Source organism: Peromyscus eremicus, chromosome 2 (assembly GCF_949786415.1).
Source record: "Peromyscus eremicus chromosome 2, PerEre_H2_v1, whole genome shotgun sequence".
NCBI classification, from domain to species: Eukaryota; Metazoa; Chordata; class Mammalia; order Rodentia; family Cricetidae; genus Peromyscus; species Peromyscus eremicus.
The window spans coordinates 116982773-117010434 of NC_081417.1; the positions used below are offsets into that span (position 1 = coordinate 116982773).

The window sequence follows — 27662 nt, forward strand, 5'->3', positions numbered from 1 at the left end:
CTCTGTGATCACTCTGGGCAAACTCAGTAAGCTGAAAGTTCAGCTCTACTCTGTCTGGAACCTTGAGAAAGTTACTTAATTTCTCTGTTTCTTGTCTATAAAATAAAATTATCTATTACATATATATATATATATATATATATATATATATATGATAATATCCAGCTCATCAAATTAGGATAAAGATTACATTGGCTAATAGATGTAAAGTGTTTAGAAACAGTGACTGACTGGGTTAGCTCCAGTCTTTACCATCATTAGCACTACTTTGAAAGCATTGACAGCAGGATGAACACATAGGCTTTGGAGTCTTCTGGTTCTAGCTACTGCCTTATACTCAGGAACAATATGGCCCAATAGAAACACAGTGAAAGCCCCATAGGTAATTTAAAAAAATTCTAACAAACACATGGAAAGAAGTAAGTACATTTTGTTTTTACAATTTGTTTTTACTTTATATGTATGAGTGTTTGCCTGCATGTGTGTTTGTATATCACACGCATCCTCGGTACCCTCAGAAGCCAAAAGAGGCTATTAGACCCAGTGGAGCTGGAGTTACAGACTGTGAGCCACCATGTGGGTGCTGGCAACTGAATCCAAGTATTCTGCAAGAAAGTCAAATGCTCTTAACCAATGAGCAGTCTCTAAGATCCCAAGTATAATTAATTTTAATAAATTAGTTGGCTTAAGTTATATCTAAAATACTGTTTCAACCTGTTATAAAATATAACCATGTATTGAGCTATTGTCTTTAATTTTTTCATAAAAAACAAAATGTTACATCTGCAGCACATCTTATATCAGGCTAGCCACATTTCAGGTACCCAGTAGACACCCCTGGGAGCTACCTCTCATACTGGATGGAACAGGACTCCCAGATTCTACAGCAGTGTGAGTGGGTTTCTGTTCTTCATGGAATGCCAAATGCAAAGCCAGTCTCAGGTGACCTGCCTAAAGTCCTATGTGACCTGAGTCACCAAGATGGCTCTGTGTAGACTTTTTCCTAGAGCCAGATGAAAGAGATTTTAGCTAGTAATGTTTTGTGAGATCAGAAAGCTACTGGTCTATTGGTGAAATTATTAAGGCCACTCCACGTAGTTAAAAGAGAGACTTATTTAGTGGTGTAACTTACAAATGAAGGGATAGGTAGGTTGCAGGTTCTGGGAAAGACGCAGCACAGTCCGGCGGTGTTCTCTGGAGAACTCTCCTTGGTCTACCTCTAGCGTCCAGCGTCCAAGCAGGAAGAGAGTGCGGCGCATCCTGATCTCAGGTCTTCAGGGCCCTCCTTTGGCCCCGCCTTGTAGGCATGATAGTTACAGAAGCCTCAGTGGGGGTAGGAACTTCCAGACCAAAGCTGGAATGGCTACCCACTACACTGGTCTCTTCTCCTCTAGCCATATTTGAACTCAACAGGAGACACAATGCTTCCGCTACCTTCTGCCTTTTGATTTTTCTTTTATTCTAAAAATAAAGACTGAGGCCAGGAGAGATGGCTCAGGGGTTATGAGCATTGTGCTCCTCTTGAGAGGGACAGGAGTTCAGTTCCCAGCACCCATAATGGGAGACTCACAAACACTGGTAACCCCAGCTCCATGGTATCAGATGCCTTCTTCTAGACTCTACTGGTACCTACACTCATACATGTGCACACCAGTGTGTACATACACATGTGTGTGCACGTGTGTACACATACAGATACATAATTAAAAGTAAAATAAATCTTTTTAAAAACAAAAATAAAGCTAAAATTAAAATGATGATAATAATAATAAATAAATAATTTTCAATTACCTGTGAAACTCACCTTAATTTGAGACGACATTATTTCTTAAGCACCTGTCTTTTGCTTCAAATAACAGTCTCTGACAATTTACTTCATGCGTGTCCTTCACCGTGCTGCATAATATTACAACTTGCTATAATCAAGGCAACAATTTCTCTTCTTAAAGGCTCATTACACATATGGAAAAAAAACCCCAAGAACTTGGAGCCAGAAGGACTAGCACCAAGTCTCTGGGTTCTATGTTCACTAGTTAAGGGATTTTGGGTAAACACTGAAACCCTCCAAGCTTCAGTCTCTTTCCTTATGATCTAGGGACAACCAGAGTGCTCCCCTAAGGTACGATGAGGATTAAAAAGGATGACACATGGACGGTAATCCCTAACTGCAAAGCACTAGACAACTATAAAGTGGATTAAGAGATTTATAAAGCACTTTGCACATACCATTCTTTAGAAGCACAGTTTTCAGTGGCTCCATGTTACCTGCCAGATAAAGCCAGATTCCTTGGTTTAGCACAAAACATTCTCCTGGACAAGCTCTGCCTGTGACTATTACCCCTGCAGTTTTATCTAACTCTACCCGAAGCCAAATGTGCTAGTGAAAGAACACTGGCGTATCTGCTGCCCCAAGTGGGACTGGATGGTGTGTCTGGCTTCCGCCCTTTCATCATGTACTCCCCTGCTTGCTTCCTTGTCCCTGCTCTCAAAACCCCACCCATTCTTCCCCATCTTCCAGTCTCCCCCACCTCCTGTCCTGATGTCCTTAAGCTCTAGCTATGCTGTCTCTGAATTTTGCTCATATATATCTTTTACAATTAATACATACATATATATAATTTTACAATTAAAAGCATTACTTAGCATTATAGTAACATTTGGTACATAGAAATTTACAAATAATTTGTTGAACCTAGGTGTTTGAGGGAGTTAAAATCCCCAAATGCTTTTTGTAGAGGTTCTGTCGATAGACAGAATGTCCCCACATTTTTAAACTAGCCACTCTAAAAACCTAGGCAAGAATGCAAAAGAAACTCAGAGCTCATTACTTTTTGTAACGAATAAATCACCAAGAAAGAACATGGCATGTTTGGAGACTAGTAAAAAAGGACAAGGAACAAGAATTATTGATGCCTTCTCTTTGGTACTATTATCAGCAAAGGTCCCTCACCCTTCAATAATGGATATCCCAATATTCTGATATTTGGGGCAAGTCAACAGGTCCACCAATATCTTCTGATTTTAAGGTTAGCATCTAGTGGGGTGATAAAAGCAGAAACAGTTGGGTAAAATATGGCCAGTTGAGAGCAGTGGTCAGCATGGGTTGTGAGAGCTCAGAGAAAGGAATTTTAATTCAACCTAAAATGCCTAGGAAGTGGGAAAGAGATGGCTTCGAGCCAAATCTTCAAAGATAAATATGCACTCGCCAGGTGCAGGCAGATGCAAAGGTCGGAGCCAAGACAACTCCAACATCTCTCAGCAGTGAAGCTGAGAAGAAAGGAAATATTCAAAGCACTTGGCTACCTGCTCTCCCAGTTTCATGCTTACCTAGCATATGGCATATGGGTATAATTTGGTGGTAAGATAACCAGAAGGTACTAAAAGCCTTTCATATAACTATTTTTCTACATCTATTAATGCATTAACTTCTGACTTGTCATTAGATTCTTGTGTATAGGACTAGTTTGGGTTGAATGAACTCAGAACATTCTGATAAAAGTCATGTTTCTGGCCCTGAAAATCTGAAGGGATGGTGAGTTTTGAACTTCAACCGTATACCACCTCTCTGGAGGTCAAGAGGTTTTTCCCTCTTAGATGTCTAAAATCTACGTCTCCCTCTCCATCTCCAGTAGTGCTGTACAGTCCTAGCCATCATCATCCCTTGCACAAGCAGCTGCAATTTAAAAGTGAGAATATTTCAGAGTGTACCAATTGCCAGAAAAAAAAATATTTGAACTGGGTAATAGAATTTTATTTATTGCAATTTGGGAGGCTGAAGTCCAAGATGAAAGTCCCATCAGGTTCATTGTCTGGGGAGAGCTGTTTGCTGCCTTAAGATGGCATCTTGTAGCAAGGAAGTCCTCTGCAGGTGACAAGAATGTGTCCTCCCTTGGGAGGCAGTGACAGAAAGCCTAGGTCGCTTCCGCCCTTTAACAAGGTTGTGGATACCATTCATGAGGCCTCTACACACATAACTTACTTACCTCTTGAAGGACCCACCTCTTAGTTCTACTGCACATAGCTAAGAGTTCTTATATAAACAGATACTATTGTTCTTATTGTGTGGGTGAGGAACTGAAATGGGCACACAGAGCTTAAGTAATTTCTTCAAGATTGGTTGACAGTAAGAGATGAGTCTAGACCATAAGCCCCAGGGCACTGTAGCTCCAGGGACCAAGTTTTAAATCACTACTAATGATTAAGTTCCTTTAACTTTGGAGGCATACATTTTTTTTGTTTTGTTTTTTTTGATTAAATGAGCACAGATTTTCATTAACTATCAAATGCCCAAGTCAGAGTCACTCTGCAGAGCAGATTTCTCAGTTGGGTAATGGATGGGGGTAGGGCAAGAACCAAGAGGAATGGAGCTACTGGCTGGCACACCAGGACCTTGCTTTTCGTTGTCTGTGTGCCTCCAAGAAAGGCGAACTTCAATGGTGACCATGTGTTTATAACATGCCCATGGCTTATTAAAAAACCAAAAACACAGGACGTAGAGTCAGAGAATTTAGGTTCTCTCTATCTCCCTCTCTCTTTTCCTCCCACCTTTTTCTCTTTCATTTCAAGTCTTTGGGGTTAATTGTGGGACGCGCCTAAGCCTCGGTTTTCTCTTGCACATCATGGAAACTACACATCACCATCATTACTCTATCCTGTGGGGTTTATTTTTCAGGGAAAAAATGAGACATGCAAGTGAAAGTGCCTGGTAAACTGTCAAGTTACATACACAAATGTTAGTTGTGATTGGAGATTTGTAACTTGGAGTCTTGAGGAGTTGCTAAAGACAGCAGCATCAAAATGACCTACTTTTCACTGTTATTTCCCTTGAGGGCTGTGAAACTCTCCAGTGAATCCACCCAGAGTGAAGTCCCTGTCATAAGCAATTTCAATATTCCATATTTGTAAAGACACATGAACAAAGTCCAGCTTAAAGAAAGCCCACTCAGGGCTCGTCAACTGTGCCTTTGGAAGAATTGCATGGCAGAGCATGTAAGTGTTCTCCAATGGCTACACTTTGTTCTAAGAATGTTCTACTTAAGGTTCAAAACACATGCTTTCCTGAGATGTTGCCTTCCAACATGAGTGTGTTTCATTAACTATTCATAAAAATTAAATACACAGCTTTGAGCACCACAGCTTGACAGGAAGAAAGATGCTGTTAATTACAAGGAACAAAATCATAATGAAGATCACCAAATAAACAGGCCAATGGCATCAACCTGTTTAAATAACGAGCCTTATCTCCATGTGGATGAAACTATGTAACATATTTAACATATTTATTCTGATATGGAGAAGAACATAAAAATGAAATGAGCATGCTAACTTTGAGATACTTAGCATCTTTCAAGACATCCAAACTAAGGACATCTACAGAGCTAGAAGCTTGGGCATAAAGTTAGCGTCCTTAGCTGAGTGTAAAGAATCTAACAAATATATACATCTCACTTCCTTGGGAAAACAGAAAGGAGGCTGGTACGGCCTCGAAGTCCATAAACTACCATTTAAAGAACGACAAATGGGTTTCTGATTATTCAACACCATGGAGAGTTTGGTTGCTAAGGCAACTTACTCAGTGTTAAAATCAGTATGGTTCCTGGCAGCAGGCCCGGCACATAGTAGGTGTTCAGTGTATTTCTGATGAATGGATAAATTAATGAACAGGTTCATGTACAATTGTTGGTATCTGATAGGCCACTGCTCTGGTGTATCAGTAGGATTTGGTGAAAACCAACAGCTTAATCTAGACAAGCACCAAGGAGGCATTTCCTGAAGTAATGGAGCAGAAGGAGCATTTGTGGCCACTCTTACCTGTGTTCCTTTCCCAGGAGCCAAGCCATATCTCTATACGATTTAGCTATGAAACATGTCAGTCTACCCTCAGCAAAGTGAAGACCAAAGAGAAGGAGGTAAGAAAACAGAAAAGAGCTCTCAAGATGTTTTTGGCGTGTGTTGTTTGCTTAATCCTCACAGCTATTGAAGCCCCCAAGCCTTCAAATAAGGTGAAGAGATGAAGACATATGATTGCGGGGGGGGGGGGGGGGGGGGAGGGCTGGCCTTTTGTTTCAGAACACATGGCTTGCGAGTGTCTCAGGCAGGATTCATACATGGCTCAGTCTGATTCCAATGCACGCTGCTGATATTTGAGTTAATAGGAGCATCCCAGTTGGTTCTACATCAAAACCTCCTGCTTGGCTGGCATCACTCGGCTGTGTGAGACCTACTAAAGCCCCAGTTCAGATGCTGATTGCCATAGCTTCATAGAAGGGAAGCAAAGACATTTTAAGAAGTCCCACTCTTAAGCTGGACAGTGGCGCACATCTTTAATTCCAGCACTAGGGAGGCACAGGCATGTGTATCTCTGAGTTCGAGGACAGCCTGGTCTATAGAGTGAGTTCTGGGACAGCCAGGCTACACAGAGAAACCCTGTCTCAAAAAAATAAAAAGGAAGAAAATAAATCCTGTTTACTCTTGTTTTTTATTTGAGGGGGGATGTGTTTGTTTTAGGCTAGACTTTCCCTAAATGGTTTTCGTTGAAAGAAAAACTTAACACAGAATGTCAAAAAGAAACAAATCATGAAAGAATACATAAGCTTTCCTAAAATGATCACATTCATCTAACCAGCACCCAGACATGCTTGACTCCATCATGGCCAGCCCCATGGAAGTCCTCTCTGGTCATCAGCGTGCCCACCCCCCAAGATGATCATTATTTGCCTCTTACATCATGGATTCATTTTTGCCTCTCTAGCACATTATAGAAATTGGATTATACTTTATTCCAAGTCTTTTGTGTAACTGTGTTTATTTGTTTGTTTTCTACCATATATATGCTTAGGAAATTTACCCTCCATGGTGCATGTTGTAATTTCTAATCGATTTGAGTTACTATGCAAACAGTTGCCACCTTCTCATGAGAAGAGAGTTCAATTACATGACACTTATAAGGGAAAAGATATTTGAACTTCTTTTCTATCAGACATCTTCCTAGTATATATGGAGCTGTGCTAGAGTGGTGTTTGGGTAGTATTCAGATAGCATTGAATTTGAAGGGAAGCTTATATTTGGGGTATGCTGTGATGTTTTCACTTCCTAATCCGTGTGTATTTGTGGGGGCAGGGCACTTACCTCCCTGAACTCCAACTTCTTCATCTGTACTGAGTGATAAGTTTCAGTTTAGACAGTATTGAGGTTGTAAGGGAGCCTCTGTCCCTCTCCTCCACGAAGTCAGGGGGTGATAAGATCACATTGAGCTCCCTACATTGCAGGGCCAGTTTTTAGAGAACCTACAGCCTGTTGCCAACCAGATCACTACCTTTGTAACTGTTCATATCTATTACAGTGTTTTCTGACTGGGAGTAGCTGGCTGTATGTAACTATTCATAGGTTTCTAATTGCCATTTCCTGCTATAACTCTTTTCTGGGTCTGTCCTTTTTTTTTTAGTCTCTCTCTCTCTCTCTCTCATACACACACACACACACACACACACACACACACACACACACATGCATACTACTACTGGATTAGAAGAATAGAAAATTAAGACTATGATCCCAAATAATAGGTGAGTGGAAAATTTATAAAAACAGGGAGGAAGGTAGAGCATTGACTGAATAAAAGAAGGTGATTCAGCAATTTGTACATTGTGATTTTATTTAATCTCTATGTATTTGTATGTGACTACATGTACATAAATGAAAAGGTTTATACTAGGATGTTAACAATGGGATCTACCACTGAGACTCAGACCATGTCAAGGTTTTCTCCGCTGCCCTTTCCTAATTTTCTACATTGCATCTACATCCCATTTGTAATTTAAAAAAATATATTTGCAAAACATATACCATAGTTAAAGGCTTATTGCCTGTTTTTGTGTGCATTCTCCTGTTCTACATTCCCACAGAGAGCAGGATAGTTCACTTGACCTCACTTTACATGTGAAGAAGTTTAGTTTAGTAGACCTTGGGTAAGTGGCCTGAGGTCAGGCACTGGGCAAGATGAATGTGAGGGTCACACCAGGCTTCTGAGGAAGCATTGCGCAGCCTCCCTCTGCTGAGAGCTACGTTAGATGGACCAAAAAGGGAAGAGGAGACTCGAAACTGACAACATTGGGAAAGCAGTTGTGCAATTTTAAGTAGAAAAGACATGGTAAGAAGTAACTTTAAATGCAGCATTTTCAGGAACACGGTTGCTTCTCTGCTCCAAGCTGAATCCTCTTCAGCATAGAGCAAAATCCAGTCCTGCCGGGAATCTGGAGAGCACTATTGTCTCTGATGAGTCGACTTCTGACTTTGTCCTTGGCTTGAGCCGTAATATAAATCAATCATACCCTCTTGCCTGTCTGTCACACAGAGGTATTGCAAGGATTAGTGAACACTGTGGAGTTCCTTTGAGAAAAGAGCTATTTGAATATAATATATACTTATAAGATTAATATTAATTATAGTTTTTGCCCATTCATCAGAGGCAGTACCTACCGCCTTCCTACTGAAGGAAGAAAAGCTTCCTCAGCCTCTCTTGGAGGAAGGAAAAGAAGAAGGCTGGCTTTTCCTGTGGCTTCTCTTCAAACGCTAGGCTTGATGACAACATTCGTGATTGCAGTCCCTGTTCTTGAGACTTGCATCTGTGGTGAGAGCATTGCTCTCTTCAGGACCGTCTTATGCATGACAGGAACAGAGTCAGCCTTCTGGAAATGAACCTGTGTACTCACATAGATTGCTGCGTACAGATGAGACCATGTTGGCTGCCTCAGAGCTCAGAGTTTATCTTGGAACTTGTGTTTTGCAAATGGAAGCTGACTACTTGTCTGTCCCCCTAGATAGATTCTCAAATGATTTGCTTGTTTGGTAGGTGTGTTTGGCTTATTTGTTTTCTTGCTCTTTGCAGTGCTGAGGATTAAATATGGATGGGACCATGTCATTAGGCACGCATGCTATATACCACTGAGCTGCATCCCCAGCCCGATTCTCTCAACTATTCTCTTCCTCTGATCCCTGGTATTCCAGAATCCATCCATCCTCCTTCTTCCCATCATCACCTGTGACTATTGCTTCCCACCATCTTCAGCAGAGGCTGGGTACAGGTACAAGAAGGATCTGATTTGAGTGAATGTGCTATGCAAAGTCTTATGGTGGGGCATAGTTAAGAGCTGTCCATGCTCTGAGTTGGCAAGGGTACAAATATGGTAAACAGAGCCGGTGTCTCCATCAGCCAAACTTCTTACTAATCAGTGTTCTAGTAGGCTTTTTATTGCTGTGATAAAGGCCATAGCCAAAAGCTACTTGGGTAGGAAAGGGTTTATTTGGCTAAAACTGATCACAGTCCATCCCATCCAAGATGGGAACTCAAGCATGGCAGGAACCTGGATGCAGGAACTCAATGGTGGAATGCTGCTGACAGTCATACTCCCCGTGACTCTCTCAGCTTTCTTTTTATATAACCTTGGCCCTCCAACCTCAATCCTGAATCAAGAAAATGTCCCCACAGACTTGCCTACAGGCAATCTGATGGGCACATCTTCTCAATTAAGGTTCCCTCTTCCCAAATGTCACCAGCACAATCTCTGACCTAGGTACCCAGCAGGTCTCAGTGAAGGAGTAGCAGTACCCTTCGGACTCTACTGGAAAACTGAATGGTTGTGTGTTTGTGCTGTGAAGTAAGACACTGGAAACCCCCTCGCCCATCACTTGTAATGAGGAAAAATACTTGCCTTGCCTTTTCCCAGGCCAGGCAAAGCACAACAACCTGGCTGCTGCAGGAGGGCTTGCTAGCAGTTGGTGAGCTGTATGCACAGCGTCAGTCACAGGAAGCAGCACCTCAAGTCTCCTGGAGGGTCTGTCCTCCCTTCATGGTATTCCCATGCCTGAAAGAACATGATATTAGGTGAAACTCACCAAGCCATTCACTAACTGAGGCAAAGGTACCACCACAATGTAAAATGTCAGTAGTCATGACGAAAACAGGATGCAAGAATGTAGGGACTCTATTACCTTTGCAGCTTCTCTGTCTGTCTGAAAGTATTTTAAAATAAGAATTTCATGGGGTGGGGGCGATGACAGAGAATGCAGAAGGAAGGGGAAAAAACTCCATGCTCAAGCCCCCACTCCCACGTTCTCTTTCCCAGGGTTTGGCCCAGAGGCCTTGCACTTTCATTTTGCCCCAGGCCCTGCAAAAATGTGCTGCAGCTCTTCACTGAAAAACCTCTCACCAAATGTGCAGTTCTGCTGTCTGGCTTCCTCCTCACACCCTTGTCCTCCCTTATGCTGGGCCTTTGGGTTTCTTTGCTTGCCAGGACTAACTGCTCCCACATCCTGCTCCCCTACCTACTGAACCCCAGCTTCTTTGCTAAGCGCTGTATACATGCTTATACCTTTTCTCTTTGTAATTTGAAGAGGCATACCCTCCTTTTACAGCTGTAGGGCATGGGTGTCTGAGATCACACAGTAAGAGTTCAAAGAGAACGCCAGCCTGCCTGGTTCTTGCTGCAGAGCTGGTACTTTCCCACCACATGGTATGCGAGCTAGTCTGCCTCACCAGTGCCCAAGGCTCTGCAAGCAGCTTGCCCAGGCATTTCATCTCCATCTGGACTGGTATCGCTTGGGTGTCTGCCGGGTCCCAAACACCTGGCTGTGTGTGGTTCAAGGGCTACAAAGCCACAAGGTGGAGGCCAGTGCTAAGCTACACTTGCCATTTTCCTAGTTACAACCCTGAGTAGCAAGTGTTAGAACGTCCCTCCCTCCCATTTGTGCCTATGCCCTCTACCTCAGTTGTGATAAGCCGGGCATGCAATCTTGACAGTGGGGTAAGGATTCGGAAAATACATATACGGAGACAATATGTGAAATTATGAAAGAATTAATAAAAAACATTTTAATACATAAGCAGCTATTATGAGGGGGAAAGAATTTGGAAAGTGACCAATCTAACAGAATTTCAAGATGAAATAAGTCTTTACTATACATATACATATACATATACATATACATATACATATACATATACATATACATATACATATACATATACATATACATAGTGATTAGCCTGAAGAAGGAAAGATGCAGGATGCAGGAGCAAGACGCTAATAGGCTCTGTCAGCTAGGCGCACACACATCTCAGGCTGCACTGACATTAGCAACACTGCACAGGTATCACTTGCAGCAATCAGGTACTGTGATATACCTCCGAAAGGGTCTCCCTTTCAGTGCTTCTGCTGGCATGCTCCTGTGTTTTCTCTGTGAAGCTGGAGTGGAAATCAGATCCCCTCCTCTTGGTGGAGAAATGTGCCTTGCACTATTTTATCTCACAGTCACTCTGCTATCTGCTGATCCCAACAGCTTTGCACAAACTCCTCCTCTCCTGGCTGGCCTGCTGGATGTCTGGTCCCAGTTACAGAGGCTGCAGGTGGTGATGTGGAAGGCAGCTGGGGAGTGAGGCAGGGAGTGGGGGTGTGAGGGCTCTGTCCCTTCAGACAAAGCTTTCTTGAAGTACTCCTCTAAGGAAACAGGGGAGGAAGGGGTGCTGTGGGACATAGGAGAGAGAGAGAGAGAGAGAGAGAGAGAGAGAGAGGAGAATCTTAGAGTTGAGGCAGCCTAGCAAAAGGCAAGGCGTGTGCATGTCTAGCTTGAAAATAGTTTTATTGAAAACACCTCAATTCTTGTCTGCATGTTGAAGAGTGTGGAAAAGAAGATGGAGGGAGTCACCTCCGGTGGTTTTTGTGGGTTTTCACGTATGACATACAGGATGTTGAGTTTTAACCCCTCTTTACCCTAAAGTGCAGGGATAAACAAATACCCGATTCTGTGAAGTGTGCCTCTGTGGACAGGCCACTCCCTTTCCCTGGAACCACACGTCAGTTCTTTCTCTTTCTGTGCTTGTTCTGTGTTGTATTTGATGCAACACACATAAAATTCTTCATGTGATAATGAAAGCCTGTGTGGTCTCACTAGGGCCTCTTCATGAACGTGTTTAAAACCACTGTCTAAGCATTCTACAGCTGGCAGGAACGTTGTATCTTATCAGTGCCCGTTGTACACTCGTGTTCTGGAATGTGTGGTGATTGGCGGCTCTTCCTCTCACTTCTGTATGAAGAGTCTGCCTGCTCTTATGTATCTGAAGCTTCATTAATTCACCTAAAGTTATAACATGAATTCAGTGTTTATTAACCTAGGTCTTAAGTCAATAACCTGAAATGTTTATTGAGACCCACAAACTTTTGGCTATGGAATGTCATGTCCTGGGAAGAGAAAAAAAAAAGTGTTCTACTAGCCAGATGTGTGATCTTGAACACACACTATTGGTTTTTTGGTTTTTTGGTTTTTTCCACGGGTTTTTTTGTTTGTTTGTTTGTTTGTTTGTTTGTTTTTTGGTATGGGACACTTTGAAAATTTTCCAGAAAGCAACAAAGGAGACCCCTAGCCTTCGTGCAAAGGAAAGGCGCACATCTGGCTCCACCTGAAAGTCCGGTTCAGAGTTTCTCTGTGACCCTGGCACTACCCGAAGGGAAGTCTTGGCTTTGTTTATTATAACAAGAGCCACAAGACTCCCAGGCCAATAAACGTGTTCACGTAAAACTCCAGACAGTTTCTCTAGACTGGAGTCTTATCATCGGGGAGACCTCGTTTTACCTCTAGTTTAGGGAGAGAATCCACGAAGAGAAAGGAATAGCCTATGCCTCAGACTTGTCCCGGGTCAGTGTCGCTGAGTCCAAAGGGACCCAACTGGAGCATTTCCCCCAGAATGAATGAGTTTCCTGCCTGGGAACAGCACGGTCAAACAGTTGCCCCCGGTTTCACTTAGAAGCAAAGCAAAAAGAAGGGAAAGCCTTCCTCATTTCTCCTCCAGATTGCAAACACTCAGAAATGACATCACACACCCCACAGAGCCCCGGGATGACTAAGGCAGAGGCAGCCTGAGAAAACTCTGCTGGGCCCTGGGTTTTAGGGCACAGTTATGCAGATGAGCGTCTGGGCGCAGGTTCCCGCCTTCTTCCTCTGAGGAAGTTTCTTGGTAGATCACTGACACCTCATCCCGGCGAGGGGGTGAAAACTTGGCACCGGCCAACCCCGGGCAGAGCACCAGAGAGCTTGGAAGCAAGGAGTCGTCGGCAAGCAAACAATGAAGGAGCAAGGGGGCACCGTCAGTGGCGCCGGGAGCAGCCGAGGCGGAGGAGACTCCTCGGCTATGGCCAGCCTGCAGCCGCTGCAGCCTAACTACCTGTCTGTGTGTTTGTTTGCAGAAGAATCATATCAGAAACTAGCAATGGAGACGCTGGAGGAACTAGACTGGTGCCTAGACCAGCTAGAGACCATCCAGACCTACCGCTCTGTCAGCGAGATGGCTTCTAACAAGGTAAGGACGCCCCTTTCTCTAAACTACAACCGAAGCTCCGGGCAGGCTGCAGCCAGTCTGTCCATTTGTCGGGAGAAGTTTGTCAAAGTACCGCATGCACTTTCTTTGCTCATGCCCTGGTACTACAGTGAATTGAAGTTTCTTAACCCGTGTTAATTGTTCAGAAACAAATCTCCGAATTCGTGCAGTATCGGATGTAAGTGACAGGCATCTGCGTAGCTTCCAGATCGTTTTGACAGTTGTAGATACTTTTTCTTTTTAAACAGTTAGGAGAAAACTGAAATCTGCTTGAGTCCACTGGGCAGAGTGTAGGACTTGCCACATTTTAATCGATGCAGCATACACGTGTTTGACGAGAAAGCAGGTCCACTACTTTTTTTAAATGAGAACACAGACTGCCTTCCAGTCTGACAAATTTTTGATGGGAAGCAGGGCATTGGAGGATTTATAAGTCTTCCTTTGTGATGCTGACATGGCCTGAGATCAAAAGAAAAAAGAAAACAAAGGTGTATGGGGTATTTTGCCTTCTACCACAGAAAGTTGGGTTTTGTTTTGTTTTTCCTAATTTTAAAGGTGAAATCATTTAAAACTAAAATCTACCCATAGTGGAAAAAAAAAAAGATTTTATTTACAATATCCAGAAAAAAAAAAACAAAAACAATGTTGAGGAGCTTTAATTATCTGTCATTATCTCATTTGTTTAATTAACATCTGGACACAGAGTGCTAATTTATTGACATTATATAGTGAGGGTTGTTGCTAGTTTTTTTTCTGCTTGTTTACATGTTTTCATGCAGAATTTTAACTATGCGTGTATTCGTGCACAGGTGTGTGTGTGTATGTGTACAGGTGTGTGTTTGTGTGTGTGTGTGGTAGAAGTTATGAAGTTATATATGTATCTACATTCTTGTACTTTGAGGGAAAGCCTGGACACTGAACCTCACAGAGTTCATCTTCAAGTCCACCTACAATTCTAGCTTGAGATGTGTGCTATTGTCTTACATTTCTGAGGCTGGAAGAAACTTTGTACCACCTACACTTCTAGCCCAAGGTCCATTGCTGATTGCCCTCTCCTTCCTCTTTTTCTGGGTAAAAAGCATCACTTTGGAGCAGAGCTTGCTGGCTCCTCTTCAAAGCATCATGGCAAAGGAAGCAGAGCATCCTTAGGAGATGCTGGTGTGTGTGTGTGTGTGTGTGTGTGTGTGTGTGTGTGTGTGTGTGTGTGTGTTGGTGGTGGTGGTGGTGGTGGTGGGGTCCTTCTTACTTTGAAACTCTCTCATGAACTGATCCGTAACAGAGCAGAAATGAGCCTCTTCTGAAATTTTAGCTCGGAGTTCCACTTGATGGGGAATAAAGAAACAGAACGCACTGGGGTTTTAACTAGTATTTTCTGACTTCTCTCAAGCTCCCTGTTAAGCAGGGACTTTCCAGGCTGGTGTAAAATCCAACCGCTTCCCCATGCTGGGGGCTTCACTGTATAACTTCTCCAAATCACTTTGGGATTTACACAGAATGTTTCACACAGGCTTGGCCTGCTTCACAGCATCAGCAGATGTTCGGTTGTCTCTTCTTTTGTGATATGTGACGCAACCTGTGGACCCAAAATTCTGGGGTAATCTTTTCAGTAGTTTTCACCATCAAAGATGTGAACTTCTGGAGACACCAAGACAGAGCAGGGGACTAGCCAGAAGAGAAAAGAACAGTCCTAAAGAACCTGCACATTGCCATTAGTTATCACATCCAGTGTGTGTCCTGAGTGCTAGCCTTGTTCACTGTCTATCTTGTAAAGTTATTAAAATGTATCGCTAACTATGAAAGGAGATATGTATTGAGACCAGAGACTCCCAGTCCCTTGAGCCTCCACCCCTCCCTGAGGGTGTCCCGTGCAGGAAGCAATGGAAGTTGAATAGAACTAACTGAAGAAATGCCACTCACAGCACAGTTGGTTAGCTGAAGCAGGGGCATGCTGCCTCGCCTGTCCTCTAGGTCCCTGGGGGGAAGGCGGCAGGGCATAGCAGCCATTCAGTGAGTGAAAAAGAGAATGCTGTGTTAAAAAGGTCTCTCCTCTCAGCTCATCGATTCGTTCCATGCCGATCGTTGTCTTGGGTGATGCTGAGCACAATGGCAAGCATAGCCTGGGTAATAACAACCCGAGAATATAGTGTGACCACCAGAAAAGAGTTCATTGATATTATCTGGAAAAGTGAGACGAAGTGATGCACAACAAAACTAATACTCCACATGAAAATTTAAATGCTAAAATTAGCTGAGATTTCTATGTGAGTAGCTATTTGGAAATACCGTCATAGTTATCACCAAGTAGTCAGATTTGGTCGTATTTTGCTTACTCTTACTGAAAAGAGCCCAGCAAAACTGAATCACAGAGATGGAAGGGAGTATACATACAGCACGCTTTAAAAGAGGAGGGAAAACGTGAAGAGCTTTGGATCTGAAGATGCCTGGTTTAAATTCTGTCCATCTCACTTACTAGCTCTTTCATGTGAACCGACTTATTTAACTGCCTTGAAGATTCTGTTTTACAATATAAAAGTGAGCCTTGCCTCACCAGGTTTAGGTCCCAAAGCATAGGGTAAAGTGCCCCGGTGTGTCGTAAGAATCCAGTGAGTGATCACTTACTAAGACCTACTACATTGTTGCCAAATCAAATCTATGTCTCTACTTGCGCTTCACAGCTGACCTGAGGCTTCTGTTTACAGTCTGAACTTACTTCAGAGTATAGACGGGAGAGCCACGGTCCTGTGAAGGGAGTGTAACTGGGTAACATAGGTGCCAGCCTGTGTGGAAAAGGTGGAGCATTGCCTGTTTGGTAGAGGAAAAGCAAGCAGTCTTGAGGGTTTCTTGTACCTGGGCAGGGCAATGCTTTCTTGTTGTTTATTTCCGACTTTCCTTGACCCGTCTGTGGCCTAAAGAGAAGGAGTGGTTCAGAGGGGTACCTGGCTTTCCCTATGCCTCTACAGGGGGACAGATGGCTGCTCCTGTGCCTAACAAAAATGGTTTTTCTTGACCCCTAAATACCATCAATAGGCCAAGCGGAATTTCAACGTTTTAGAGAAACCTACAGCCAGATGAGTTAGCGTTAGAGAATATTTTCTCAAAATTAAAATTAATAAAATACAAAGGGCAGGAAGCCAGGACAGGTAAGCAGGAGCTTGGAGGGCATGGCCGTGCTTTCTGATGTGGGCAGAACACCTGGACCCCTCAGTGAGCAGTCCAAGTTAGGTTAGCCATGTCAGAGCCCTTCCCTCTTAGATTTGTTCATTAGTAGATGTGTTTCAAATTTTGTCGCCTCCTCACCTGGAAGAATCGTCTCACACTTCGGCAAAACGCATCAGAGCGTGAGTTCATCTGCCGAAAAATAACAGCCTGCTGTTTTGAAAACAGGATGCCTGGGCTCTGCCCAAAAAGAGGAACGGAAAGAGAAACAGTATAGAAAGGAAGAAAGCAAACAGCCCCACCGGGATCCCCAGCCTGAGTGCAGCATAAACAATGACCTCTCTTTCCGACCTTCACTGTGGCTCAGTTCCTGACCTCCTCTCACCAAAGCCAACCCACGTCACCAGAGAAGGATAGGAGGAATGGTACAGCTGCTGTGAGGGTGACTAGAATTTCCTGCCGCCTTCCTGACAGACGCAGTCAGAAAAGTACAGGGTTGCAACAACAGAGGCTGAGGAAGGACGGGCCAGAACAATCCTAGGGAGGTGGGGCAGGACTGGGGAGGTGTGGGAGGTGTTCCTTCCCCTTTTGGACTGAGAAGCATAGTCACTCATCTAGGATTCAGGTGAAGAGAATCGCAAGGCTTATGAGTACCTGCCATGGGGAATGTCAAAAGACAAGCATATCGTGGTAGCCAACTACAGCTACATTCAAATTATTAACGGTAGTCTCAGATGCCCTCCAAAGGCCCTGCTGGGTCCTTTTCTTTCTCTAGCAGCTTTGTCTGGGACCAATTTGGACCCAGATGATGAAAATGGATGTTCTGAAAATTGAACAGCCCAGTCTTGGATACCACCACTTCCTTCAGACTGAAGAGTCAGGATATAGTACTTCAGTAACTGCTAAGGAACCTCGCCAGCTGGGAGATAAATGGCACTTTCTTGAGGCATCCTAAAATCACGTACAGATACCATCACTGGAGAAGTGAGTCCTTCTAGCTACACAGGTTTATTTTTCCAGCTCTACAGGAGCCTGCACCGACTAATTGCCTGTGCTCTTGGGAGGGAGGGAGAGAGGGAATAAAGTCACTCAACTCCACCAGCCTGGAGCTACCAGAATGTAAGGCACTGGAAGGTGATCATGACCAAGGCAAGCCAATTGCTCTAAAGTTGGGTGAGTCATTTTCTGTACCACTCAACGATCAATCAATATCTATGGGAAATGCTGGCCCTAACAGAACTGAAAGGAAATAGATCTTATTGGCCAAAAGATTCATCTAGGAACTCTGTCAGTCAAAGGGAAGCAGGTTGTTGAAGGATTCATCAATGGTGAGAGAGGGGCTTCCCTTAACACAGGGGCTTTTTACTGGTTCCTAGGCTTGAAGGAGTCCTAGCACATTCTCCTCCAGCTGAACAGAAGGGGCTTGATCAGACCCAAGGGATACATGTGGTCTCCTCCAGACCTCACTGTGCCTCTGGCCAAATTTCTCATTTCTGCCCAAAGGGCTCTGAATCCTCTTCCCAGAGCCTGTGCGTGGATGTGCTTTTGCAGAGTCATACAGGCCGAGGACCCAGGGACAGCCATGAGGCAGCCGTACAGGACTGGGGAGAAAGTGTGTGGGAGCATGGGCGTGCAGGCTGTGGCAGAGGCCTCAGCCAAGCTTTCCCCGATGGTCAGCCAAACAGAGAGCAGGATATGGTGCAGAGTTGAGGGAGCTGAAGCTCTCATTGCCCTTACAGACTGTGATGGGCTATCTGTCAGGTTAAGAGTTTCAGTGCTAGCTCAGTTTATATTTTTAAGCATTTAGGCTTGTAGTATGTGCCCTGACAAATGTTAGGGACGATCTTGATTTAGAGGGTAGACTGAAATGAAAATCAGTTCTGACAGACAGGAGGGGAAGCATGTATTTTTTTTTTTTGACCCAGTTCTCTTCCTTTACTGCTCAGCCTTCTATGAAGCACAGAGACAGCAAAGTAAAGTGACAGAATCTGACCATAAGGCATGGGTTAAATTCTAGCTCCGCCTTTACTGAGAATATTTTCCAGGACAATTAAATCATTTTAAATCGTTTCATTTCCTTATTATGAAACAAGATTATAAGGAATAGATTATTTCTGTGGTTTATATCCACTCTTGAATTTATGATGGTAGACAGCCACAATACTCACACAGGTGTAGATGCTGCATGTAGACACACAGCTGAGTCCTTTACCCATGTTGAATATACGGAGACTCTTTGTAGTAGGCACTATCTGCAGATGGATAAAGTGGGATTTAGTAGAAACAACCTGATTAGCATAAATGAATAAAAGCACGATGGCTGAAAATGTAACTCATTGCTTGAGTGCTTGTCACCATGCCTGGGGCTCTAAGATCCAACTCTACACACACGCACACGCATGTGCATGCACACACACACACACACAAAATGCACACAAACACACAGCTTTAGTTCTTAGTGCTGAGGATGTGGCTCAGTGGTAGTGTGCTTGCCTAACACCACGAATGAAGCTTTGGGCTCGGTGAGGCTGGGAGAGTACCAAGAAGCAGGGTCAGCATCCCAGTGAGATAAATAAACGGAAGGGAAAGTTGACAGGTGCTTAGCAATTCTTCAATGTGAAGTGTGTAGTGTTTGGTGGGAGGTCTTGTTCTTCTAACACAGATCTTTATTGGTTTGGTCTGGTTCAAATTTCTAATGTGCAGTTACCTTGTTGGCCCCTAGTCTAGCCATTAATTCCAGACTCAGCCTGGGCTGGAAGGCAGTCAGTCCTTCTAACACAGAAAACTGTCATAGTTCTAGGAAATGGTGCATAAGCACTCATGAAAATGGAAACAGTAGTGTCAGGCATCCCTTGCTGCTTGCAGATTAGTGTGCAAAATCCCAGCTCTCTTGGTTTTCCCTAACTTAGCTTAAGACCAGATAGTAACATTTTCTTTGAAAGCTGTGGTCTACTTCAAATTCCTTGTGTAACCACTTCTGCCTGACTCCCGAAAAGGAGAGAGAGATCGGGGCCATTCTTATTGATTTGATTTTATTGACATTCAAATGATGGCAACAGTTTCGCCTTGTAGCATGTCCTTCCCAATGCATGTGGCTTGACCATAAAATAGAGAATTCATATCTTTGTAGCAGAGCTACTTGGACTGTGGAACTCCCAATTGCAGAGAGATTTCTTATCTTATTGTCTTCAGAGATGAAAAGGAAGATTTAGCTGACCAGTCTTTATTTATTATTGTTTAAATTGCTCTTTTTAATTGTTTTTTAAATTCTAGAGTAGAGTTGTATTCTTGAGTGTGATTAAGTATTTAAAATTCTGGTCTTATGAAAACTTAGCAAATCAAAGTGTTTGGGAGCTAGCTCTCTGAAATAAATAAAGTGATTTGTAATACTTTGCTTAATCTAAATAGTTCTACATGGGTATATCTAGGAACTGGTTCCTTCACTGAATTCTGACCTAGTTCACCCAGTCTTTTCATTAACTCAGTTGCAAGTTTTATAAATGAACAAATCTCTCAAGAGGAATTCAATGAAGGAATTTCACCTCTGTGTGACTCTGACCGGCTGGCTGCTGGGAGCGCACTATAGCAGAGGAGTCAATGATAAACTGAAAAGAGCGGTCTTGAACTATTGCCTCGCAGCACGGTATTGGAATAAGCATTTAGTTTCCTTTTTTTTTATACTTCCTGGCCTTTGCATGTTTGATCTTTGAGAACACGTCCCAGACTTAGAGCCCCACCGAGTTCCTTGCCGTTGTTATCTATGGAAGAAAAGCCGGGGTGAGGCTCGCTCTTACGCAATTCTTCCAAAATGTTTAACTTCTAGGTGAAATGGGTTCAGCAGGCAAGGATCATTTACTGTTATAAAAACCAAAATACCCGGCCAGAAGACGCCAGCGCACACTCACGCCGGTCAGTCGGGTTGCATTCTTGGCGGCATCATGCCAATTGTCAGTGTGCTTTCCTGTACAGACTCGCTTTAGCTCTTTTCGGGGATCTACCAGCCCCTTTCTGTCTTGCCCTATGGCATGTGATGTTTCCCTCAGCTGGTGCCAAACTATTTAGTCTCTGGGAGATTTTACTGTAACTTCCTTTGTTTGATTTACTTTAAAGTAGCCAAATGCTTCCACAAAGAGAGAACTGTTAAGTCGCTTAGAAAAGAAGACGATAGTGAATCTCTTGTTCTTGGGTGCCTGTTTTGGAAAGCACCTGATGATCTCCATTTATTACGATCTCTATTTATTCACGGAGTAGACTTTAAAGCTAGAAGGCACACGCACCTCTGCTCAGCAGTCACAATATGTTCCCTTCCAAAAAACAATCGCAAATTTAGGACGGACTGCTTTGGAAGCCTCAAGCCCTTCAAGGTAGAAATGTAGCAAGTTTATTAATGTAAAGCTCACCTCAGGGTGGAGCCATTTTCATCTTCTAACTTCTAAATTTCAAATATAGTAAATTATAAATTTGCTATTAAAAGCCTTACAAGACCACATTGCTCTTTCTTTGCTCAGTAGACTGCAAAATATTATAACCTTGAACTATTATGTAGATGAAAGCCGAGTATAGCTACTTAGAAATGTTTTTAAAAAGATTCAACCAATATTTTTAAAAATACATTTAGGACAAGAATTATTGGCATCTAACACCTTAATAAGAAAATTCATCACTAAATAAAAGTATCTTTCCAATTGAATTAGATCTGCTGTGCTGCACAGAGGACCAAGTAAACTAAGTGTTGACCCAACAACTAATGTCCTTGGTCACTGTAGATGGTGAAATTTGATAAGTAACAAAAAATTCTACACATTTTATTTCCAATTATGGTTTCACACAGTTGTGCTAGACATGATCCTGCAACTTTCAGTCCAGAACAGAACTTTAAAAGTCCTATTTATGTATTTACCAGCAGGGAAGATACCATGATCATGGCGGTGTTCCCACAGCGAGGCTTATTTACTGCACTCTGACTGACTGTGGAGACCCTTGTGGTGTCTGTCCCCCAGTGTGGGAAACCCGATGTGTGTTCTGTGGTAGTGGTGGTGGGGGGGACTGCATTTGTGTGCTCCTGTTACTTTTTTTAATTAAATACTATTTATTTGAAGTCATTTTACAGATGAGGAAACATTTTATAAATCAGACCTATTTTCTTATCAATACGAAATAAAGATTAAATATCTAATATAATCCAAAAACCTTTGAAAATACAAAGTATATTCTCATTGATAAGTAATTTTATTTTTCCATGACTTCTCCAGAGTCAGAGGATAATGGGAGGATTTCAGTACTGAGATGGGGGTCTCATTTCAAATCCAATTGTAATCCCCCTTATTTCTCCCCTTTGTCTGTTGGGAACTGAAGATGGCAAATTGGAGAGTTTACATCCCTGTGAAAAAGTCACCAGGCTGTGGATTTTTCCAGCTGCTTGGCAGAGTGGCTAGCCTAGGAAGTTGAGATTAAGATGGGAATCTCAGATTACCCTCTTTCTATCCCTCTGATGTCTCTTTCCAATTAATATCCCAACATGAAGCTCTCATGACTTAACTGAGTTCCCCATTCTTGAGTCCCGTTGCCTACATCCCAATGGAGTTAGTTCAATCCTATTGCAGCTGCCCACTGATAAACAATGCCAATGTTATTAAATGCTTGTAAGTATTTTAAGTTATGTCAATCTCACTCACAGCATAGAGGCTTTTTTTAAAGCTACCCACTGTGGCTCAAGATGAGTTTATTATTTATTAAAATTTAGAATTCTGAGGTAAATAATTCAAATATTTTGTAATAAATGTGAATAAGCAATTATGTGTTCATTTTTTTAGAGTGAAGAAATGCTGGGGAAAATAAAGTGACTTAGGGGAATTAATTGTGTTGATATAATGTTTATTAAGGGAAGTTATTCCATGTTTAAAGGATTCTTGACATGCTAACTTCAGCTCTTTTGCTATCTATCCATTTCTGGGCATTATTTACATTCTATGATGTGACAGAGTAAGGTGATAGTCCTTAGGATACAATCCTTAGCATAAGAAATGAAGAGAAAATTTACAAATCCTCAACTGAATAAAGATGTTTGATGTTTAGGTTATTGGAATAGAAACAGAAGACTTGATTAAAAGCTAAAATATTTAAAAAGGCATTTACACTGGAGGGAAACTTGCAAAAGAACCCCAATACTCATTTTAGTGTGGGAAGAAATAGAGACAAATTACAAAAGACATACTAAAATTTTACTAACTCTGGTTGGTCAACACGGTGGATTTCCAACTTCCTCTTTGCCCTCAGTGTGAGAACATTTACTAAAACCATGGCTATAGATCACCAGATTTGTATGATCACTTGCGAATGAATAAACCCAGGCCTTTCTGCTCCTCTCATCATTTCTCCACCTGGAAGACTCCCCCTTCAGGCCGCACAGCCAGGCCCTGTGTTGGGAACCTCTCTTGGTGTACACAGTCTTCCTGGTCTCTCTTACCATCCTATTGGTTAGTATAACAGCTAGCATTGGAGAAATCTAGGATTTCATAGGTTTTCAGTATAGTTTCACATGTTCACTTGATTAGGGGGAAAGAGGAACCTTCTAGTGGTTCTCTAGTGAGGTAAGTGTATTCTAGGCCCTACCCTGGATATCCATCCGACTCAGCCTAAAACTTAACTGGCCTTATACTCCCCCAAAGAGTCCTCTACCTTGCCAGCTACAGCCCCCCCCCCTTTGTGATGATTGCAGCTGGCTCCATTCTGAGTCAGATCATTGAGATACAGTCATGTTGACTGATACACTGGGTATATTTTTCTTGGACAAGCAAGTACATTATTTGTGTTCTTGACAGGATGAGCTACTGCTGAATTTTTCCCTGCTGTGTTTTAACACTCAGGATCTGGTTGCACAAAGCTTATTTGCATCTTTCTTAGCATGACAGGGGAGTGTGCTTGGGACTGTTTCAACAAGGGCTACCAAATGTTTGCAAGTATCATTTAACTTCAGAGAATTTGGGGTAGTTTTACTGTTGTTGAATTTTTAATAAGTTCTTCAATAGATACTTTTGTACTAGTATTTTATAAGATTAAGATACCTCTTGTATGGTTAAAATCTTGATAAGAGTGTTGTCTAGTGGCATATTGTATGACTAACAGTGAAATTTTCAAACTGAAAAGGGTCATATGTTGCTTTTCAAGAAAAGCTTCAGGAGGTGTTTAAGGGTGTGTGTACCTGTATGTATATGTATGTGCTCAATAGTGAGTATGTGTGTGGAGGTTGAAGGTCAACATAAATTGTCTTTATTGTTTACACTATAATATATGTATATAATTATATATATGTATATGTATATATACACACACAGTGTTTCTCATTGAACCAAAATGGCAAGCCATTTTGGCTAGACTGGCTAGCCAATAAATCCCAGGATCCATCTTGTGCCTTTCCCCCCAACCCATGCTAGCATTACAGACATACACTGCCGCACCTGACTTTTCTGTAGGTGCAAGGAATCCAAAGTCAGGTTCTCATGTTGGGACAGCAAGCACTCTACCCACTGAGCCATCTCCCCAACTCAACAAAAGTACTTACCACAGAAAAACCCCCAACAAGGTACTAAAATAGGACAACTTAGCCGAAGAGGATGAAGTCCTGGACAAGAAGAAATTCTTTTTTTTTTAAAAAGTGTGGTAAATCTATTTGGTTAACATGAATAAAACATGAGTTCTTCACATGTAGGTATTTGTTAGGAAGAATTCAGGAAAAAGCCTTTGCTCTTTCCATCTCTGCTCCTCATATTTCATCAGATGAGCCAGAACTACACTGCCCAGAGAACTCTGAATCTGCCCCAGAGGTGAGGTGCAAATGCGCCTTTCTTGTGAGCAGAAATGGGAAGCTCGATGTTGGTTGTTGAAGGCTGACTGGTTCAGTTTGGCACTATTTGGTTTATCATGCTCTCAGAAAGTCTACATTCAGTGGACATGAGTCTGAGCCTTCAGAGCCTTGTGATGGCTGCTGTTTCAAACTTCTTGTCTCTGGAGTGTTGGGAGTGGGTGGGACCTAAGAGCATGTGTTATGTCTGCTTATCATCTGCTTTTTCTCTCTGTTGCCTGGCACCTGATTACTTTGCCACTATTGAACCATAATTTTCATTATGGCATTTTGCTGAGGTTTCTTTCACCCCAGTAGCATATTTAATTAATTCATATGTTACCAGATTGACTTCAACTCTGCAAATCGGAGCAAATGCAGACATGGTGCAGATATTCTTATTTATCAGGCAGTCTGTGCTTATTTTTAGCTTTAGTCGATACGTGGAGAATTCTGAAGTCTCTTAATTATTAGAAATTGACTAAATTAAAGAATCATTAATCAATAGTGTTACTAACATCCTGACTTCTCTAAACAGGCTTTTTTTGAGGGGCAGGGGGAGTATGATCTCAATATAAGGACATTTCGACTTACGGTTTTCATTTTTAAATGCTTCATTTATCTTTCCTGCAATTCTGGTTACACTGCCTAGCCTGATGAACAATATAAATGTCAACCAGCAAGCTTGCACCTGTATGAGTAACCCATGTATCACACACATAACCTGTATGACATGGCACTACATCATGCATATTGTGGGAATTTTGCAGTTAGTTATGCAAGCTACTGTCAACAACAAAAAGAGTTTAGGCACTAAAGAACCACAAGAAATCTTCATGCAATAGTGAACCCAAAGTAAGGAAGGCCTGAGTTCAGACTAAAAACTCAGAAATAAATCCTATCTTCAAGCACAAATCCCACAGCATAGAGTGGCCACTAGGTCACAGACATATGTCATTTCTAGTCATCCCACTTCAAAGGTGGGAATCCTTGGTCTCTCAGAGGCTCAATGACTTGCACAGTTTCTCAGACTGCACTAGAGTGTGGGAGTTTATTTCCAGATTTGAGAGAACATTCAGCTGCCTTTACATCCTGTGTGGTAGAGGCTACTGACTTCTCTGGTAAGGCTTCCTTGGTGTCACTCAAGTCCACTAAAAAGGCAAGCCTGCAATGAACATTCCCTCTTCTCCACGGAAGAACTAGGTATCCATCTTTGGAATTGCCTTTCTCCCAACAGGACTATACAGTTGAAGGATACTCTGGTGAAAGTGTGCATCCATCTTGTCTAAATTATGGTAGCTATTGTCAGAAAACAACATGCAGAATATAGCCATCTCTTCTAATAGGCTAGAAATAGCTTAAGACACTTGGTTTCATCCTTTATCATTTACAAATTCATTCAAACCTTCAATCTGTGGCAAATTTTTCTCAATTTGAATGTGAGACTACCAGAGGAGCCAAGATACATGCTTCCAGAAGCAAAATGATAAGCCCGTGTAGCTCGGGATTTTAATTTTCTTGATAGGCCCCAGAGTTGACCTTGAAACTTGACAGACTGTTGGGCTGTCCCAGCCCTGAGAAATGTTAAACTAGAAAGAGTGATTCTTAAAGTAGCTTTGAAGCCTCTCACTGTCTCATGTATCTCAGGGAGTATGGGAAAGACACTAGCTGAAAACACTATAACTAATGTCAGATGCATTGTAGGCTCTGTGGTGCCCCTCCGGACTGTAGAACAGTAATCTCAAAGAAAAGTTATGCAGATCTGTATAGCTGCAGAAATAGTAGACATTTTAAGGAGGTGGAATTTACAATAACTCAAACAATGTTAGAGTCAGAAAGTAGGAATCAGTTCTTAAAGGAACTGGACTGCTGGGTGTGGCAGGACACACCAGGACACACAAGGACTGTCCAGGCAACATTGCAAGATCCTCTCTTAAAAACTAGGGGCCGGGGATGTTTGCCATGACCAGTATTTGGACTAAGAAATGAGGAGTGTTTGTGGTGATGCACCCCCTGTTTTGTGTAGTTACCTCCGGAAAAACTGGGGACCAACTATTGATTTTGTTTTTCACTGGAGAGGACTCTAGACTCAGATCCATGCATCTAATTCAATATTTCTATTTTTTTAAATATTGTAAGTTGTATGTCTTCTAGATGGGTAATGTTGTATAAAAGCATCTTCGTCGTCGTCAGCTTTAGAGTCATATTAAAATTCTGTGACCTTGGGGGGATAAAAGAGTGGCTCAAGACTGATTCCTTAATTCTTTTTCTCAGTTGCTACAATGATTTTGGTCATTTGTTGACGATGGAGGTCAGTTGTATTTCACTGTTAGCCCAGCACTCAAGCTCTGCCAAAATACCTTTGCAGATTAGAAGGAAGAGGACAGAACATAAGATGGCATGGTAGAGTTCCAAGAATGATTGATGGTCTGTTATTTCTCAAAAGAAGGAAAGCTCTCTCCTTAAGAACTAAGGCTTAGAAAAGCATAATTATCTAAAAGTATACAGAGCCTTTCACACTGATTGTCAGGAGGAGAGTAGAGCTTTGAATCTTCTTGTGAGGTGTTTGGGTATGTAATATCCGAAATATGCATATACCCCAAAACTTTCATCTGAATTTCAAATTTAAAAGAGTATCTTGAATTTTTATCTATCAAACTTAGCAATTCTACATATACAGAAGTATAAATATATACAATGAGTAACATGCATTGTATAATGTAATAAACATTATACATAATTTAGAAATATCGTGTTGCATAAAATGCTGTGATTATGTTAGTTCTTAGAAATATTTGCAGTATTTTTTTTCTTGTTTGGTCTATTTAATCATGTCACTGTAGCAACTTAGGCAGGAATGTGGGTCATGAGAACTTTCTGAAAAGATTCTTAAGGGAATTACTACAGGGTTAGGAAGCATTTTCAGCATTCAGACAATGTGTGTCATGTTTTCTCTTAAAAACATTTCAGAAATTGTGAAAAGAAAAATAAGTGGGTAGTTCAGAGAATAAGTAGGGAGATACACGTCAAGAGTAGGAGAACCTAGTGTCAGCTTGTGAAACAACTGTCTACTGACCCCACCACTTCTCTCTTTCCAGTTCTCTGTAAGAAAGCACTGATGTTTTATCCCTCCCTTGCCTTTCATATGTCCCTTGAGCCAAGCACTCATCTTCTAGCTGGTGAAGAGAACTGGCTTTGTTCATCAGAAACGCCAGTATTTTGTTGCAAAGTTGTCATGACAGGATTCATGCCCACTTTTCCTCAGATTCTTACCTGTCTTGTATCACTACATCCTTG

At 42.2% G+C, this 27662-nt stretch overlaps 1 protein-coding gene across 3 annotated transcripts in view; it reads left to right on the plus strand.

Annotated features, from left to right (window-relative positions):
- Window positions 1-27662, plus strand: part of Pde4b (phosphodiesterase 4B) — a 459158-nt gene that overhangs the window by 408636 nt on the left and 22860 nt on the right. For all 3 annotated transcript variants that reach the window (XM_059254584.1, XM_059254585.1, XM_059254583.1), the window contains one exon: window positions 13239-13351. In XM_059254584.1, the coding sequence (XP_059110567.1) occupies window positions 13239-13351 (113 nt within the window). The remainder of the gene's footprint in view (window positions 1-13238; window positions 13352-27662) is intronic.